Source organism: Lottia gigantea (genome assembly GCF_000327385.1).
Source record: "Lottia gigantea unplaced genomic scaffold LOTGIsca_85, whole genome shotgun sequence".
Classification (NCBI taxonomy): Eukaryota; Metazoa; Mollusca; class Gastropoda; family Lottiidae; genus Lottia; species Lottia gigantea.
The window spans coordinates 910805-927989 of NW_008710807.1; the positions used below are offsets into that span (position 1 = coordinate 910805).

Below are 17185 nucleotides of genomic sequence, written 5' to 3' on the forward strand. Positions count from 1 at the left end.
CTGCTGCTGATGATGATGATGATGGTGATGATGATGCCGATGATGATGATAAGGATGATGATGATGCCGATGGTGATGCCGATGATGATGCCGATGATGATGATAAGGATGATGATGATGCCGATGATGATGATAAGGATGATGCTGATGATGATGCTGATGCCGATGATGAGGATGGTGATGAGGATGATGCTGATGCCGATGCTGATGCCGATGATGATGCTGATGATGCTGATGATGATGATGATGATGATGAGGATGATGCTGATGATGATGATGGGGATGATGGTGATGAGGATGATGCTGATGATGATGATGATGGTGGTGATGAGGATGATTCTGATGATGAGGATGATGATGAGGATGATGATGAGGGTGATGATGATGATGATGATGATGATGATGTCGATGATGAGGATGATGGTGATGAGGATGATGCTGATGCCGATGATGATGCCGATGATGATGATGCCGATGATGATGCCGATGATGCCGATGATGATGATGCCGATGGTGATGCCGATGGTGATGCCGATGATGATGCCGATGATGAGGATGATGATGATGCCGATGATGAGGATGATGATGATGATGATGGTGATTATGTATACAGATCAGATTTAGATATCTACTATGTCGTTCAATATGACTTGGTTTATTGTAATTGTCCACGGTTGTGATGATCATGATAATAATCAATTATGAATTGATGATGAATGGTGACTCGGGGTATATTACGGATTGTATCAACCATTGGAAACCATAGTGATATACATATTAGTAACATAATCAAATTCACGTTATTAACCATACAGTATATAATGAGCTGTTAATTCATTATGAAATTGTCTAGTCGACTGGTTGTATTCATCAATTGATGGAGGGGGGGGGGGGGCGGGGGTCGATATCGCACCGTACCGTACTGCTTATAACAGTGCAGAATTGCTGGAAATGTTAAAACCACACCCCTTTTCAATTGGATGAGGCCATGGGTCACTTTACTCAAATAGCTTTGAGGTTACATACGCTTGCATTGTACGCTTAGTATTAACCCGTAAGTTACTGAAAAACCTGATTAGTTTAAATCAATTCCGCACTCAGGAAACAAAGGATTGATGTCAGCACCAGATGACGTGATACAAGATTTACACAATGATTAGGTGCAATTATTACTGGAAGGAAATCCATACAACAAATATGATAAAATCAACAGATACTTATCCAGGATATTCAAGTCCATTATAGAACAATAGTAACTTTGATCAGAAAAGAATATTATAAACCTTCGTTGCTTCACATAGGCATATTTTGGGTGGGGGTGTTTGAAGGGTGAGAGATGTTATATATTAGCGGCGGGACGAAATTGCTCAGAAGGCGCACAGTGGCGGAGCCAGGTTTACGTCCGAGGGAGGGATATATGAGATTGCCAGAATTTCTAACCTAGTTATGAGATTTTTGCCCGAAAAGTTTGTTTCGGAGCTGCGAGGGGGCGCTCACATGCCAAAATCTTTCATCCAACTCAACCTGACAACCACTATAGTCTGTTTAACACGTTAGTAACAGCTGAGAATATTTCGCTAACTATAGATTGTTCTTTCCTTCGTATGATTACCTCTCCAACAGGCACCAGAAAAAACCTCTAACTCGTTTAATAAAAACCTGTATATGTGACAATTCATTATTTTATAATGATAATGGAGTAGCAGGCTCTGATGTTGTGGCAATGAGATATTATTAATATTGGTTTAAGTAGATATGTAAAGCCTGTCAGAAATTGTCTAGACATTGCTTGACTTATGATTGATGTCTAAAATCTAAGGGACCTTCCATACCAGCGATCAGCGAATATGAATAGCGTTCATGAGTACCGAACGCAACTCACAACTCAAATCTCAACCATAGCGATCACCAGTTGCATATGGTTGCGAATATGAATAGTAGTAATACGTTTCTCATACAACTGGGTTGTCAGTTGCGCCAGGAACTGTTGGCCACTTTCATTATACGCAACCATACGCATTTGGTAATCACTAAGGTGTGAGCGCATCTTTGGTGGAAGTGGAACTGTATCGAAATACAGCGATTCAGCGACCCCTCTGTCCCCTTTTGGCTCCGCCACTGTCTCGGAACTTATCTCTTCAAGAGAAGAGAACACAAAAAGTCTTATTCAAAAACTATGGTAACATCACAGAATGCAACATATGTCATTTTAATGGGACGTATGGCATATCGAGGCCTGGGATTTTTGATTATTGAGTTTAAAGGGGCAGCGAGAGAAGAGAACATAAAATCTTAAAAAAAAAAACTGCGGTTAAATCACAGAATGGAACGCTATGCATATAAGGGCTTGGGAATAAACTGTGTTATCATTCTTTATTTCAGATCGGAGTTACTAGAATTGTTATTAAACCAAGCTTCCAAGAGTCCTGAAGATGTTAAACACACGCCACCAGAATTCAACTCCGGTAAGAGAAACTTCTACTTTGAACAATCGACAGCTCGAATTGAAATAGGGTCCTTCTATCACAGATTTGGGTATCACTTGCTTGGTTAAATCAAGCACTGTGGATTTTTATCTCTCTCGGGGTGTGAAAAGGTCATCTTCACTCATTATTCCAGTCGACCCAGCTGTACATTGGTATGGATAATTCGGGAAAGATTAATGCCAAGAGGTTTGACCAAGGACCAGCTGGATCCGAAATTGTGAACCTAAAAATAATGCATAATTCTGAGGGAATATATTTTTGGTCCAATATAGTTTTGTTGTACACACTGTTTCAAGAATTTACATCGCAATTTTCAGGTAAACTGTAAATTGTTGAAACGTTGTGTACAATAGAACTCAGGAGTAGTATACCATAAAATTGTGTTCCGTTAGATATACATGTTCTATTACATGACAAGATAATGAAATTTCCCAAATCACACAAGATAGATATCAGAAAATGTAAAGCATTTGTAATTGGTCTAGAGCAATACGAAATTCTACATAATTTTGGTCTGATATTAATTCAAAGACGGGCAGACGATTTATAGTTTAATCTAAAACAAATTTAAACATGATATAGTATGATCTTTCACCCGAACATAATGTAAGATTTGGCATCGTGGACAGTCTGGGGACTAACAATTGAAGTCGTAGGAAGAATTGTTTTTAGGTTATTTAATCAGATGAATCAGGTTGAAAAGATACTAATCTACAGACCACAGAGTCAGCCTTAAAGTTTTTTCTAAGCTTTTGTTACAAAAAAGATTAAGTGAGAATGGAAATGAAAGATGTGTGTCGTTCGTCTAAACCATCTCCTTTTTAATATTTCAATTTCATAGATTAGATAAATTACAAAAAAAAACATCTGATTTGATTTTAGTTAAAACCTCGGTAAATATCGTCTAGGAGCAACGATGGTAGAGTCTCGAGAAAAGGCGAGTCGTCATTTTAACATTTAAAGGCAGATAATTCTAGACACACAAAGATTTGAACTCTCAAATTTCGACAGTGAGCTGTGAACACTATTACTGATTGACTTTGCTGAAATATTTCCGTTTCTGAGGATAAGATACGATTGGTCAAAAAAATGGTGCATCTGTCCCTTTAAGTATTGTCTGGGGAGAATCCGCCTTTAAAAACATCTCGAGAAAACGTAATTGGACGAGATGTTTAGAAGAAGAAATTTGTCGAAGAAGATTATTTCAAACAGTCAATTTTGATTGTAGTTGATGAGTTTTAAATCAACAAAGCCTGAGAGACAGACGTTTTCATTGGATTTTATTAAATCAGGCTTTCTCACAGACGTTTTAATTGGATAAAATGTCAATTTGAAATAATTTCAAATTTTATTGTTATTTTGGTGTAATTTCATTATAAAATCTTGAGGTTTATGTGGTGAACGAATTAGATTCTCTGCTCACTTGCCAACTTAGATTTGATTTGGAATTTAGAGAGAAATTCATGTTACGCTCGATTGTTTAGTTCTGAACAAATTCTCCGTGCCGATTGTAACTTCAATCCACGGATCCTGTTACGTCATATTCAAAACTTACCCTTCTACGCTATTTATATGTATTATCTTTCTTCGCCATTTTGAATCTACAGCTTCTTTTCTGGCACATGTGGAAAGCGTTCTGAACTCTGTTCCGGCTTATTTTTATTGAACCTCCAGTTGGTTCCTTGAATCCCGAACGTGCAGACCTCACCAATCGAGCGCCTCCGGTCAATCTGCACTCAATATGTTTCCTAATCTCTAATAGCTAGACATAATTTGAAACTTTATCCTCGGGATCAGGCCTTATTCAACACCAGACTGTACTATTAGTGTTCAACAGACGTTAATAGATACCGATAATCTCAGGAACTTATTATTCTAGACACAGTTTAACTGTAAGAGCTCTCTCTGACACAAAAGGGATGAAACACTAGATCTCTTTATTCAGACGGCGGCTTTTCATTGCCTCTTGATAGCTTTACAACTGACAACAAAATGGCGGCGTGGTCTTTCTTGGTTTCCATCTAAGTTTCCGTCGTCATTGATGGTAGGGTTTTAACCCGGCTACCAATTTTCATACAAAATCATATCCGTGGATATTATGCCGTTGAAATGGCGACGTGTTTAAACGTATCTGTTTCCGCTCAAGAAATTTTCAGTTGTCGTTGATGGTAAGTTTCCAAATTGACTACAAAGTTTCTCATAACGTCATTATATGATTGAAATGGCTACGTAGTTTTTCCTGACCGTGGACTGAAATTTTAAATGTATCATTATCCAGTTACAGCAATTCGTAGCGGTCAGTGATGGATATATCCGTCGTCTTCTGTCTATAAAGTTCGTTGGATTACATTGAATTAAGAAGAAAACTGAAATTTCTTGTTGTTTGTGTGTAGCAAACGCCCCAGTATAGACTAACGTCCTTAAAAATATAATATTCTCAAATAAACGTGTTACACTTTGACCTATTACAGACATAGCAAGATATAGTTTGCTTTTTCTCTTTTTTAATGATCCAAAAGCTGTCTTAATCTCTGTCAATATTGCTAAAGATAGATAAAATAATATTTACAACCAAGTCTAGCCTAAGAATTACCATCAATCTGTTGTACCAATCAAGTCTAGCCGATATCATCCAGTAACTATAACAATACTGATTTTGTTGATCATATCTTATAAAGCCATTAAGTAACTGTAAGTAGGGAACTTAAAGGCATTGTATAGAGGTTTTCAAAACTTTTTATGTGTATAAGAGACACTGATAGCATCGATTTGTACCATTACAATTTTCAATCAGACGTCTGTGGTTTCTGTAATTCCACTAAAACTGGGCGTTCTATGACGTTATTATCTCCTAAGCCCTTATATGTAAATAGCTGCCTTTACAACCCCATTAAGTAACTAAATATAAGAGAATTAAGTGTAATTTTAGTATATTTTGGCACGAATTTTAACAATCTTGTCACATATAACAATCTAGACCATTGAGTCAAAATGACTATTGAAATAATTGGGCTTTTAGAATTACTATTGAGAATTGCACCGAGAACTAAGTACATGTATATGAAAGGGTTTTGTGTACTGAATAAAATCGCCCACGCATCAAGACATTTGTTAGTATCCGTCACATTAACATTATTATACTATTAGGAAAATGTACAGGAAAATTTTGTAAAATATATTCTTTTCACATAAAAAATACTAATACTAAACGCTGGAATTAAATCATTTCGAAAATAAAGGTTAAACCATAACAATTATTGTGTGAATGATAAATTTGCATATATCAGATATAACAATTAACTAAGCGTTATTTTTAACCAATCAAAGCGTATCAATTTGAATTCTAAATAAAATAGAAGATTGTGGGATAACGATACCTAAAGCTCAGTGGGCTCATCTCATTCTGCCTACATGTGTTTCGGATACACGAGGCTGTCAAATCGCTCTACTGTGGGTTTCGTTATCCCATAATTCCTTATTGTATCAAGAAACGGGTTCAAAATGACACGCTTTTATTGGTTTAAAATACGGTACTACCTTCGTTTAAACACTTGTTAGATTACAATTGAGACGAAACATTTCAGAGAACAATTCAAATTATAATCTGATTTTAACTCTATTGCCTACTGCCTTGTAACCAGATATAGAACCGTATCTTGTTAACCCAAATATCGAGCGGTATCCAGTCAACTGAGCTGTAATCGACCAGAAAGCTAAATTTAAGATCTGTGATTAGTTCAATATGAATTATATCTAATCATTCCAAATCACTAGACATTGTTAACATCTAACTACCTTCGTTTTATACATAACATTTCTCTTTCTTAGATATTCCTACTTAGATCATATGTACTTCGATTCACATCTTCACAATGTCAAACTTTCACGAAATTCGTCTTATACCTTGATTGCAATAGCCAATATTGTATCATCGAATGCAGCGATTTGATTGGATTGTACGCCAATGAATACATACAGACTTTAAAAATTATGGGTTATTGACTTTCTGTACAGATCTCTGATTGACTGTATCCGCTAACGTACAATCGAACCAAATGTTTGTATTTACAAACTTCCGTGATACAAAAAGGGTGACTATTGCAGTCAAGGTATAAGATGAAGTTCGTACATGCTGATATAATCTGTTTATTTTTCTAAAAACTGAGTTGAATATTAGATGTTTTCTTTATTTTCGTATGAGAAACACCTTTTTGATAACTGGCAAATATTGGCGAACGTTGATCGACGGTAATCAGTGAAGTTTGTAAACAGTTTTAAATTGATAAGATTTGATACAATTAGCCTTCAATTTCTCGCCTACGCCATTGTACTTTATGATTGAACGTATTAAATGCGATACCAAACAAGGTTTTCTCGTATTTCAACATTGGCACATTTGTTTTCAACTAACTTCTCTATAGTAAAGAAGCAGAGGGTCAGTCGCAACATTTGGCGGTGGAAGATTATTCATTGTGCTCTAGAACAATGACCAGATGTCGTAGACACCTTTGCTAATTCTATATGATAGTTCCAATACTCTGGGCTAATTAGTGGATTCAAAGTGATGCAAATGGTTGCAAATTAATTCTTCTGTCCTTAGGTATACCGCAACGCTGTTGTCACATTAAACTAGAAACTCGTAAGACCTAAGAATTCCAACCTAATCTTGCTAATTTTGATTGATTACAATTTTTTGTATAATTCCAGATAAATCGACGAATATTGAAGTATTACTGTATGTGGACAGTATAGATAGTATCAATGAGGCTCGAATGGTAAGTACGAACTGCGTCTAATACCTTGACTGCATCTTCACAATTTCAGGCCATTACCAATAATTATATATCCTTGACTGCAATAGCCACCTTTCTTGTATCATGGAAGTTTGTAATTGCTGAGATTTGATTGAACTGTAAGTTAGCGAACAAAGCAAACCATAGTCCCCGAGCCAAATTGTAAACAGTCTTTCTGCTAATGCAGTCAAGGTCTAAGACGCAGTTCGTAATAGCTTGATATTGTGATAAAGGTCATAGTGGCTGATTTGAATATTAGAATTCCCCATGGTTCAAACAAACAAATATTTCTCAAAGCAAATTATTCAAGTCAGGGAAAGTAACTCGTAATAAATTGAGGCGATGGGTGCAGAAGACCACATTCTTTCGTTTCGCCAACAAAAGAGTCTAATCTCATTTTTTTTTCTGAATTTTCCGTGTCTTATTCAATGAAATGGATCGTTTGGTATCTTGAGAAGATTAAATTTAATTCTAAAAATAGCAAAAAAGAAGACTCCAATCTGACAAGTTTATATATATATTTAAATTCAACTTTGTAGTCTGGGATCTCCAACTCGTAGATAATGGGAGGTTATAGAGACTTTAAAAAATTAAACGAGGTGGCGCCCTTCCTTAAGGAACCCTCACACCATAGTGATTATCAGTTGCGTATGGTTGCGAATAGTGAAAGTGGTCAAGAGTACCGTGCGAAACTTATGTCCGCTATTCTTATTCGCAACCATACGCAACTGGTGTAGGGGCCCCTTTATACTGTGTATTCTGCTGGTCGAATGCGCCCAATATAGGCTACCAGTATTTTGTTAAAGTAACTTTCATTAAATGACGTCATTTGCTTGGTTACATCGCACAAATGGTGGTTGTTGGTTCTAATAACGAGCGGTGTGTGTAAGTCTGGTAACAATGAATAAGTCGTTGTTCTTCATTATTCCAGTCAACCCAGCTAATAATGGGTATGGATGATAATGGAAAGATCAATCTCAAAATGTTTGAAGCTAGGACAAGCAAGGATCCTCTTGAACCCAAGTTGTTATCCTTGTAAAAAAAACATTTTTCTTTCTCTACATTATCTTAGCCACTTGAAAGTAAATTGAATTTGATTTCAATACATTTCACTTAATTGCATTTCTACGGCAATAAAATCCGATTACCCTATATTAATCTGGCAGAGAGAGACTATCAGATCAATGCAATAAACTATTCAGTGAAGCAAGGCTTTGGTAGATGTAACTCTTGATATAGTCTTCTCTAAACTGACAAGCGATATTCATAAATTGACAAGGGGTCATAAGAAGGGTCAGTTAATATGGAGCTTTAAGTATCGATCATATCAAATCGGCTACAAACTGAATTGAGATCAGAATTTGAATTTTAAACCTTGGCACCTTGCTAGTAACGATCCGACTTTGTGTTTGTAAAGTTTGACAAAATGTTTGGAAAATAGTAAATTTCTTACCTTATGCAGACAAATTTGATTCATATTCGTAAAGTTTGAAAGGATTTCTGAAGGTTTTTCTAATCGTTTGGCGCGGATCAAAGCCACTTCAATGGAGATGAGAAGAGAGACCTTGCAGGGGGTGGGTTCGCTGAGCAAATTTCCTATCTCATAAAACGATTAAGCGATGCTTGCTAAGGTGTAGAGATTTTATGCTATACTACTTCTTTTATTTTAGGCCTACACGACGTTTCGACAGTGTACATTGTCAACATCGGGTGAAAATTGACATGATAAGGTGCATGACTTAATAACAATGAAGGACTCGAACCCAAAGCACCAATTAAAAAGCATTTATGTAAATGTTTAAAAAAAACATCGACAATTTTGATATAAGATGATAAAATTTAATTCACGAGGGAATTTCTAAAACGATTAGCGCTGTTGATATTCACAATTAAAAGTATCTCGCTTATCATATAGACGGAGTCGATTTTATAATTTGATTATATTATTCCACTATGTGCCAAGGTTTTGTCAACTTTCATCGTGAAAGAAAACCTCGCTGAAGACTTTCTGAAGATGGAGGAAAACATTACGAATTTGTCTATTTTCTCCATTAAATCATAATTTTGTTTTAAAAGAGCATGGAACTGGAATCGCCGTAAAGTGTATATCAAATACCATGCAGTTATCAAAGGAGGCTTCTGACTATGAGCTTCCACAGAGCAGTCGCATTTTGAATTTCATCTTCATCCGCCACAATGTAGGTAACTGTCCTGCTAAGTAGACGTTAACTCTTGGCAATTGAATGTAAAATATATATATTTAAAATTCAGTTATTCTAAAAGCATCGACGACTTATTATAAATTTAATGGCAATAATCAGAAGAAGAAAAAAACGTCTCAAGGTCAAACTTTTTTTTGGTGAAAATTCCATTTCAGCTTAATTGAATTCGCCAGTCATGGTGTCTCCGGTGATATTCTATTTTCCTAATGATTATCCGGTATCACTAAGGCTATTGATAAATTCAACCGTCTCCCAGGGGAAATTTTAACTTAATTTAGCTTTCAATTCATTCTGTCGTCGATAGAGAAATAAGTATGATATATTTCCACCCACTTTAATGGGTATTCGGTTTTTAAGGATTAAAGCGAGTAGAGTGGGGATGGGGGGCTCACGTGAGATGTTACGTCTGCCTGATTCTAGCAGGCCAGCACCTGTGCCATTCTTGTTAGCTGTGCAACGCATTGTGAGGAACTGACATCAATCACAAACCACACCATGGAAGACCAAATTGGGATACTACAAAGGATTTATTGAAAGGGACCAAAGTTAATGCATTTGGTCTGCTGTATGAAAATCTTTTTTTTAATTCCTGTTGGGTTGGTTTGCTAGTTAGGACTTAATTCCTACCCCATTCTGGTAAAACATTATAATATGAATGTTACTGAATATACATTTGATGGTCAATTCTGTACTTCCGGTTGGGTGGGTTTGGTAGTTAGGCATTGATACCTACCCTATTGTGAAAAAAGAGGTGAAGTAGTTACTAAATATGATTCATGATGGTTAATTGTTTACTTCCGGTTGGGTTGGTTTGCGAGTTAGGTTTTAATACCTACCCCGTAGTGAGGAAACATTATATAGGTGTTACTTGTTGTTTTTTTATGACGGTCGGAGTCACCGAATCCTCTTTAGCAATAATCATACCAATAGCGAAATTAGAGCCCTGGCATCAGATTGCAAAGCAGCTCAGGAATATCAAGGCTGCCCATAGTCCTAGAATACATGTTCTATCTGAAGTCGATACAATTTTCTTTGAAGGTGCTAATTAGTAAAATAAATTGAATAATTTCGTGATAAATATCAAAGATTTCTATCTGAGAAACGTGTTGTATTCAAATGTCAATACAACCCTTACTATAATTCCTAAATGTCAATTTGACTGTTTCTTGTTTTAAAGGCCACTCGTGATTCAAGATAGAAAACAAACAGTAGATTTGTATAAGGATAAAAATATAAGTACTCAAGGATCCTTTCTACCAGCTGATCCTTGGCTAAATCTCTAAGTATAGATCTTTTGGATTATCAATTCTCATATACAGTTGGGTCGACTGGAATTATGAGTGAAGATGACTTATTCAAGGTCATCGGACTATCACACACCGGTCGAGTTTAACGAAACCAACAATTTCACGTCATGTGAATATTCTGCTTTATCTTTCAGGATTTTACAGTCAGTATTCTGTTGCATCTTCAATGGACAGATAAGCGATTGGTTCCCTTCAACGTTCATAAGCTGTTTGGCAACTTGACGTTTCTGGAGATAGATTCCACCAATAGTAAACGAATCTGGGTCCCTGATATTTTCTTTCCCAACGAAAAGAAGGCATCATTTCATGATGTGATGATGGCTAACCAGATGATGAGACTGTACCCCTCAGGAAAAATTGTTTATATTTCCCGGTAAGCGATTGGTAGTGCTATGGGCCCCAACTGGACTTCTAAAAAATAAGTATCACGGGTGTAGTGGCGGCGCTAGACCCTCCTGAAAACCCAACCCTGACAGTCTGCCTCTATCTGCACCCCCAGCACAACGAGGCTGGCACATCCACTACATAAGAATAACACGACCAATCGTGTTCGATGGGGAAAGAGGCTCGCCCTGCTTCGCTCTCTTCTATACACTAACATACTGAAAACGAATATTCTAACAAATATCTGATTATTATTTTCAGGTTATCCATGACTCTAAGTTGTCCCATGAATCTCAGAAATTATCCATTTGATAAACAGAGATGCAGCGTGGAGATTATGAGTTGTAAGTAGATGGACTGTTCAGCCAATAAGAGCATTAGATCTTCATGATTCAATCCTGACGTCATTTGCTTGGATACGTCGAAAAATGGTGGTAGTGGTTTTTTTTAATTTTTTCTGGTAATGAAAGGGTTAATCTCGATTGGGTCATTTATTCTCATGATTCCAGTCGACCCAGCTGTAACTGATTATGGATCATTCCAAGAGGAACGACAGCGGACCAGAATCCCCGACAACTTAAATTAACATCTTGATGATATTGGATAGACCAATCAGATGAAAGGGAAACCAAAATTAATCCTAACCTATTTTAGCCTTCACACCCTTGGAGCAATCACGTGGACCATTCACACCCCCGCATTTGCAGCATTTGGTGATGTGGGGTGCTCTCTCAACTCAAAATAGATTTTTCTCCTACATCAGTTGACCACACCCCTGACACCCTAGTCTCACACCCCGGGTTGGGAATCCGGAATCTAAGGTTAAGTGTTTAAGAAAGAGATCCCAGCTCACAAGAAATATCGTCCGAAACGAACCTGTCTTATAAAGTACCATTTTATAATTCCAGTTGGTTATACGGAAGATAAGTTACAACTAACATGGATTAACGCCAGTAAACCTTTAGAACCTGTGTCTGTTAATACGTATGTTGAACTACCACAGTTTGAGGTGACGGGGTATGGACCTGGAGCTTGTCAAAGATCGTACCATAGAACAGGTAATATACACGCCTCTGTGGGACGCGCCTATTATAGCCCAATCTTGTTGAAATTCGTTTAGTTTTCTACTCCATTGTAATCGAACAAGTTTTCTACCGCTGTTTTATTTTAATGACGTTATTTGTAACCAATCAAAGCTTGTCATCTAGAAGTAGTTCAGTTTAACGATGGCAAATTGTAGGATACCCAGTGTAGAGCAATGATAGCTGCAATAATTTGTTTCAGGATTATTGGCAGGACCCTAGCCCGTAATTGGTAACTCGCTTTCACATATCGAAGCTAATTTCAACCATCCTTGTTCTTCTTTTGTTTACAGGAAACCAGAGTTGTTTACAAGCTAATTTCTACCTGGAAAGAAATATCGGATATTATGTGGTGCAGATGTACATACCCAGTGTTCTAATCGTCATGTTGTCTTGGATATCATTCTGGTTAACAGTGAACAGTGTCCCTGGTCGGATCTCACTAGGCGTATTGACTGTCTTGACAATGACTACTCAGAGCACTGGAGTAAACAACGCTCTGCCCAGAGTCTCCTATACTAAAGCTATCGATGTCTGGATGTCTACCTGTCTGGTCTTTGTGTTCTCGGCTCTGTTGGAATTCGCTGTGGTCAATGTTTTATCCAGAAAAGATGATTTAAATGAGTTTTCGTTACGTGGTGTTTTTACTATTCCAAAAGATTTAGAAAACGGAGAGGTAAGAGATTCGTTGGGTTGCTCGGAGCATCCGTTGGGTTGCTTGGATGGTTTGGTAAGATGGAGCATCCGTTCGATTACATAGAGCATCCGTTTGGTTACGTGGAGCATTGGTTAGGTGGCTCGGAGCACCCGTTGGGTTACGTGGAGCATCCGTTGTGTGGCTCGGAGCACCCGTTGGGTTACGAGGAGCAGCCGTTGGGTTACTTGGGACATCTTGGTAGGGAGGGGTGGATATATAAGTCAGATTTGGCGATTCCGGAGTTCTATAGAAAGATTCGTCTGCTGACATCGTATGCATCGGTACGATCGGATACGACATTCCTAAATGGTATTCTTAATACACTGAAAACACGTAAAACTCCATTAGGCTTCGTAGGCCTGCAGTTGTGTTTCTGTGGAGTTAAGGGTAGCCATGCACATATTCCTTCAGAACTAAGGCTTCTCAGGCACCCACCACCCCCCTTTGAAGATTTTATGGCCCATCTCCTAACGTCATTGATGGTATTCCAGAAACCGTCGCATTAGTTATCGCTACTACGGTACAATGTTATTTTCTCTATTGCAGGTGTCAGTGCCATTAGATCCTTACTCTGATCCTAAACCAGTACGACGTGGGATCGTATACGCAATGTATTTAGACGTAGCTTCGCGGATCATATTCCCAAGTATATTTATCCTGTTTATAATATGTTATTGGGCGTATTACATCATGCAATAATAAAGAATGGTGATATGGATCAACTGTGAACCGGTGGACTCTTTGGTTAATTTATAAATGCTGTTTGTGAAAATGGAATTTTGAATGAATGCGTACAAAGCCGTTATGAATCGGTTTTGTTAAATTTTGGATTTTCTTAATAGATTTTATATATATGCAGTGTATATAATTAGCAGTCTTTTGGCTGAAAAATTCACTATGTTTTAGCGTTATTTTTCAATTTTTAAATGAAATCGCACCTAAATCTTAGAACCCTGGTTCCCAACCTAGGATGTATTCACCCCCTGGGGGTGTAAGACTTGGGTGTCAGGGGTGTGGCCAAGTGGTGTAGGAGACGAATTTGTTTTGAATTGAGAGAACACCTCACATCATCAAATGCTGAAAATGTGGATGAAACAAATTTTTGGGGTGTGAAAGGTCCACGCGATTGCTACAGGGGTGTGAAGGCTGAAATAGGTTGGTAACCACTGTCTTAGAGGATATTGTTGCATTGATTTTGGGGTGATCGGATTACCCTTCTGGAACACCTAATGTCACTCTGATTCTGGGTTTGTCAACTCGGTATCCCTTTCGGAGAGTCCACATTTCTAATACTATTTATCTGGTGTATTTCTTTCGAATACTTGTATATATAAAATACACTGCAATGTGATATAGTCCGAATCGGAATATTACTATTTGGTGTATTCGAATAAACGGATCAAAATACGTTTCACTCAAATTATCGGATAATGGATTAATTGTGCAATATAATTTGGACAACCGGATCGGATAACCGCCTATTATTATGTCAGAATAACCTAATACAATTGCATGCGATGTGTTATATTTTAAGGATGCAACATACCACCGAATGATCGTTTACAGCGTATAAGAACTTTCATAGGATATTTTAAGCTTAACGTAATAGTATCCGGTAAAAATCTGAAGATCGGATATTATATTTGAAGAACACCACTAAAGAAATTTTCTTCTGATTATGTCATTATGTGATTTTGTATCCGGTTACGAATTTTTCAACGGATTATGTAATTATAATATAAATACTACAATGTAAAGTATCCGGTTAATGATCCAAATAACGGATATTATGATAATTATTATATATAAATGGTATACCATACATCATACAGTCGGATTTAAGGATTTTCATCGGCTATTATTCGTTAATATGCAGAGGATATGCCATACATCAAACAATCGGATTTTCGACGGCTATTATTCGTTAATCCGAGTAACGGATCTTATGATTATTAATATGTGAATTGTATTTCCTTAGTTCGGATAACGAGGTTTGGAATGTATATATTTTGTATTATTAACTATTTTATTATCTCACCGTTTATTACTGTTCACTCCGATGTTTTAGTCGCTGTTTGGAATCGCAATGTACATTGACACATTCAGTCAAAAATTGTATTTAGATCATTAATTTAGTCATCTTCCGCTAAAGCCATTATAGAACTATAAGTGGAAGTTATGAAAAAAACCGTTATTTCAATATAGAGTTAGATACTTTTAATTTTGAACACTCTACCTTTAAAAGTTTAAGAAATATTAAAAGGTCATAATAAATGTGCATCCATTCATTGACAACAAAGGACCTTTTTTGAACATATGACCTTTCTGGTTTGAGGTTTTTTTCCTCTTTCTTGGAAAGTAAATTTCAAGAAAAAAGTCAGTTATGACCTTTTAGTTCTATATTGACTACAGCTCATCTGATGCTGCTGACTCGTGTTTTGGATAAACAGTCCTCATCAGGGCGGCTTTATTACAAATGAGATTAACTTTTTAAGATTGGACTTTGGGCATTGTAAGCGAACTCAAAACTATGTATAAAGTCATCATCCGCAGAAACCATTGTAAAATAAAGTTTCTAGGAATATAGCTTCTGACAGGTGTTTTGGATAAAAGGACAGCTTTATTGGAAATGTGGTTAACTTTCCAAGAATGGATTTAGGCGTATGGGCGCCAACTCTAATAAGATCGAATGATGTACACCTTTCTCTGAATTCCTAGTATTAACACTTCAGTTCATACCTTCGTTTCATGTAAAATAGCATCTTCACAATGTCAAGATATTGCGAGGACCGTTTAATACCTTGACGTCAATAGGCTATTTCCTTGTATCACATAGCTGTATTTACCAATTTCTGGGATACAAGAAATAATGTGCCCAATGTCAAGGTATTAGACGGAGTTCATTATACCTTGATATAAAGATGGTTGGATAGGAAATGTACTGTTGTGTTATTGAGCATCTGGGGTTGAATTGCACCTATTTTGAATAAAATTGTAGTTTAAAACGTTAGATTATTGCAAATAAACGATGTGTACATATTTCTAATATAACATCTTCATAAAGTTGGAGTTTATATTTTTAAAAGTGAGCGATACCGGACGGACGAGTCTAAATTTTTTATTTATAACGGGGGCACTGATTTGTACCTTTCCAATTTTCAGTCACATGTGTGTGGTTCTTGTGATCCCACTAAACCTTAATGTTTTATGACGTGGTCATTGCAAAGGTCCTTAGATAGTATAAGCAGAGTTTACCAGGACATCTTACACGGTTAAACAAGCCTCTTATTACAAGAACCACAGACATCTGACAGAAAAATATATGACACCAATGAACATAAAAAAACCCCAAAAAACCAATATGTTGGTTTCTAAGCCACATATATAGCTTTACTTATAAATTTTAGCATCTTTGTAATCTATCGAATCGAAAATATCTGAATTATCAATACGGAGTAACCGATTTTTTTAATTGCCAATCCCAAATCTTTAGAAAGCTTATCATAAAAATTATATTATTAATTAATCGATTGCCTCCCCTTATTAATTCCAGGTGAACTACGCAAATTTGTGCAAATTTGTTTAATTAAAATTTTTCCAGTGCATTGGCAGATTCTTCGACTGTTTTCACTTAAAATCAATCAAAGAGGACGAAGTTCACTTCGCTTGAAGAAATCTTATAGAAATTTAAAATTAAAAATCGGAATAGATGCATCATGGCAATACTTATCTAATATATCAAAATTCGTTTCCATGGTAACGTTAAAAACGTCATTAAGGTCGAAATTTATCTGATATTTTAGACTAAATCTCTCTCCAGATTTCGCTTTGTGTTTATAATTTCTTATCGTTTCATTCAACTTCTAGGGGTTATTGAATTTATGTTAGATTCTGGGTCGATGAACTGTAATAGATGTAGATATGGGGATTATTGGTATTGAAAAATTTGTCTAGTCTAAAAATTCAGCTCTTAAAGAGAGTTTTTTTCTAAACTTTTTATGTATATCGGGGATATTGATAGCTTCGATTTTCACCTTCCAATTTTTAATCAGACGTCTATGGTTCCTGCAATCCCACTAACATAAAACGTTTTATGACATCATTGTCGTAAAATCTGATAATATCTCAGGAATTAGCAATAATGACGTCATTCAATAGTATATGCAAAGTTCATTTAACTCATCCTCTCATTGGGTATCCAGCTTATTTTGACG

General features: G+C 36.5%; 1 protein-coding gene across 1 annotated transcript; it reads left to right on the forward strand.

The window, feature by feature from the left end:
• Positions 1-2380: 2380 nt before the first annotated feature.
• LOTGIDRAFT_53634 (hypothetical protein) lies at positions 2381-13661 on the forward strand (the record flags this gene model as incomplete). The annotated part of the gene is made up of 7 exons (XM_009067667.1): positions 2381-2465; positions 7194-7261; positions 10943-11181; positions 11454-11536; positions 12101-12250; positions 12568-12950; positions 13518-13661. Coding segments are annotated over 7 exons (1152 nt in total), but the record flags the coding sequence as incomplete, so codon positions are not given.
• Between the last annotated feature and the right edge of the window lie 3524 nt (positions 13662-17185).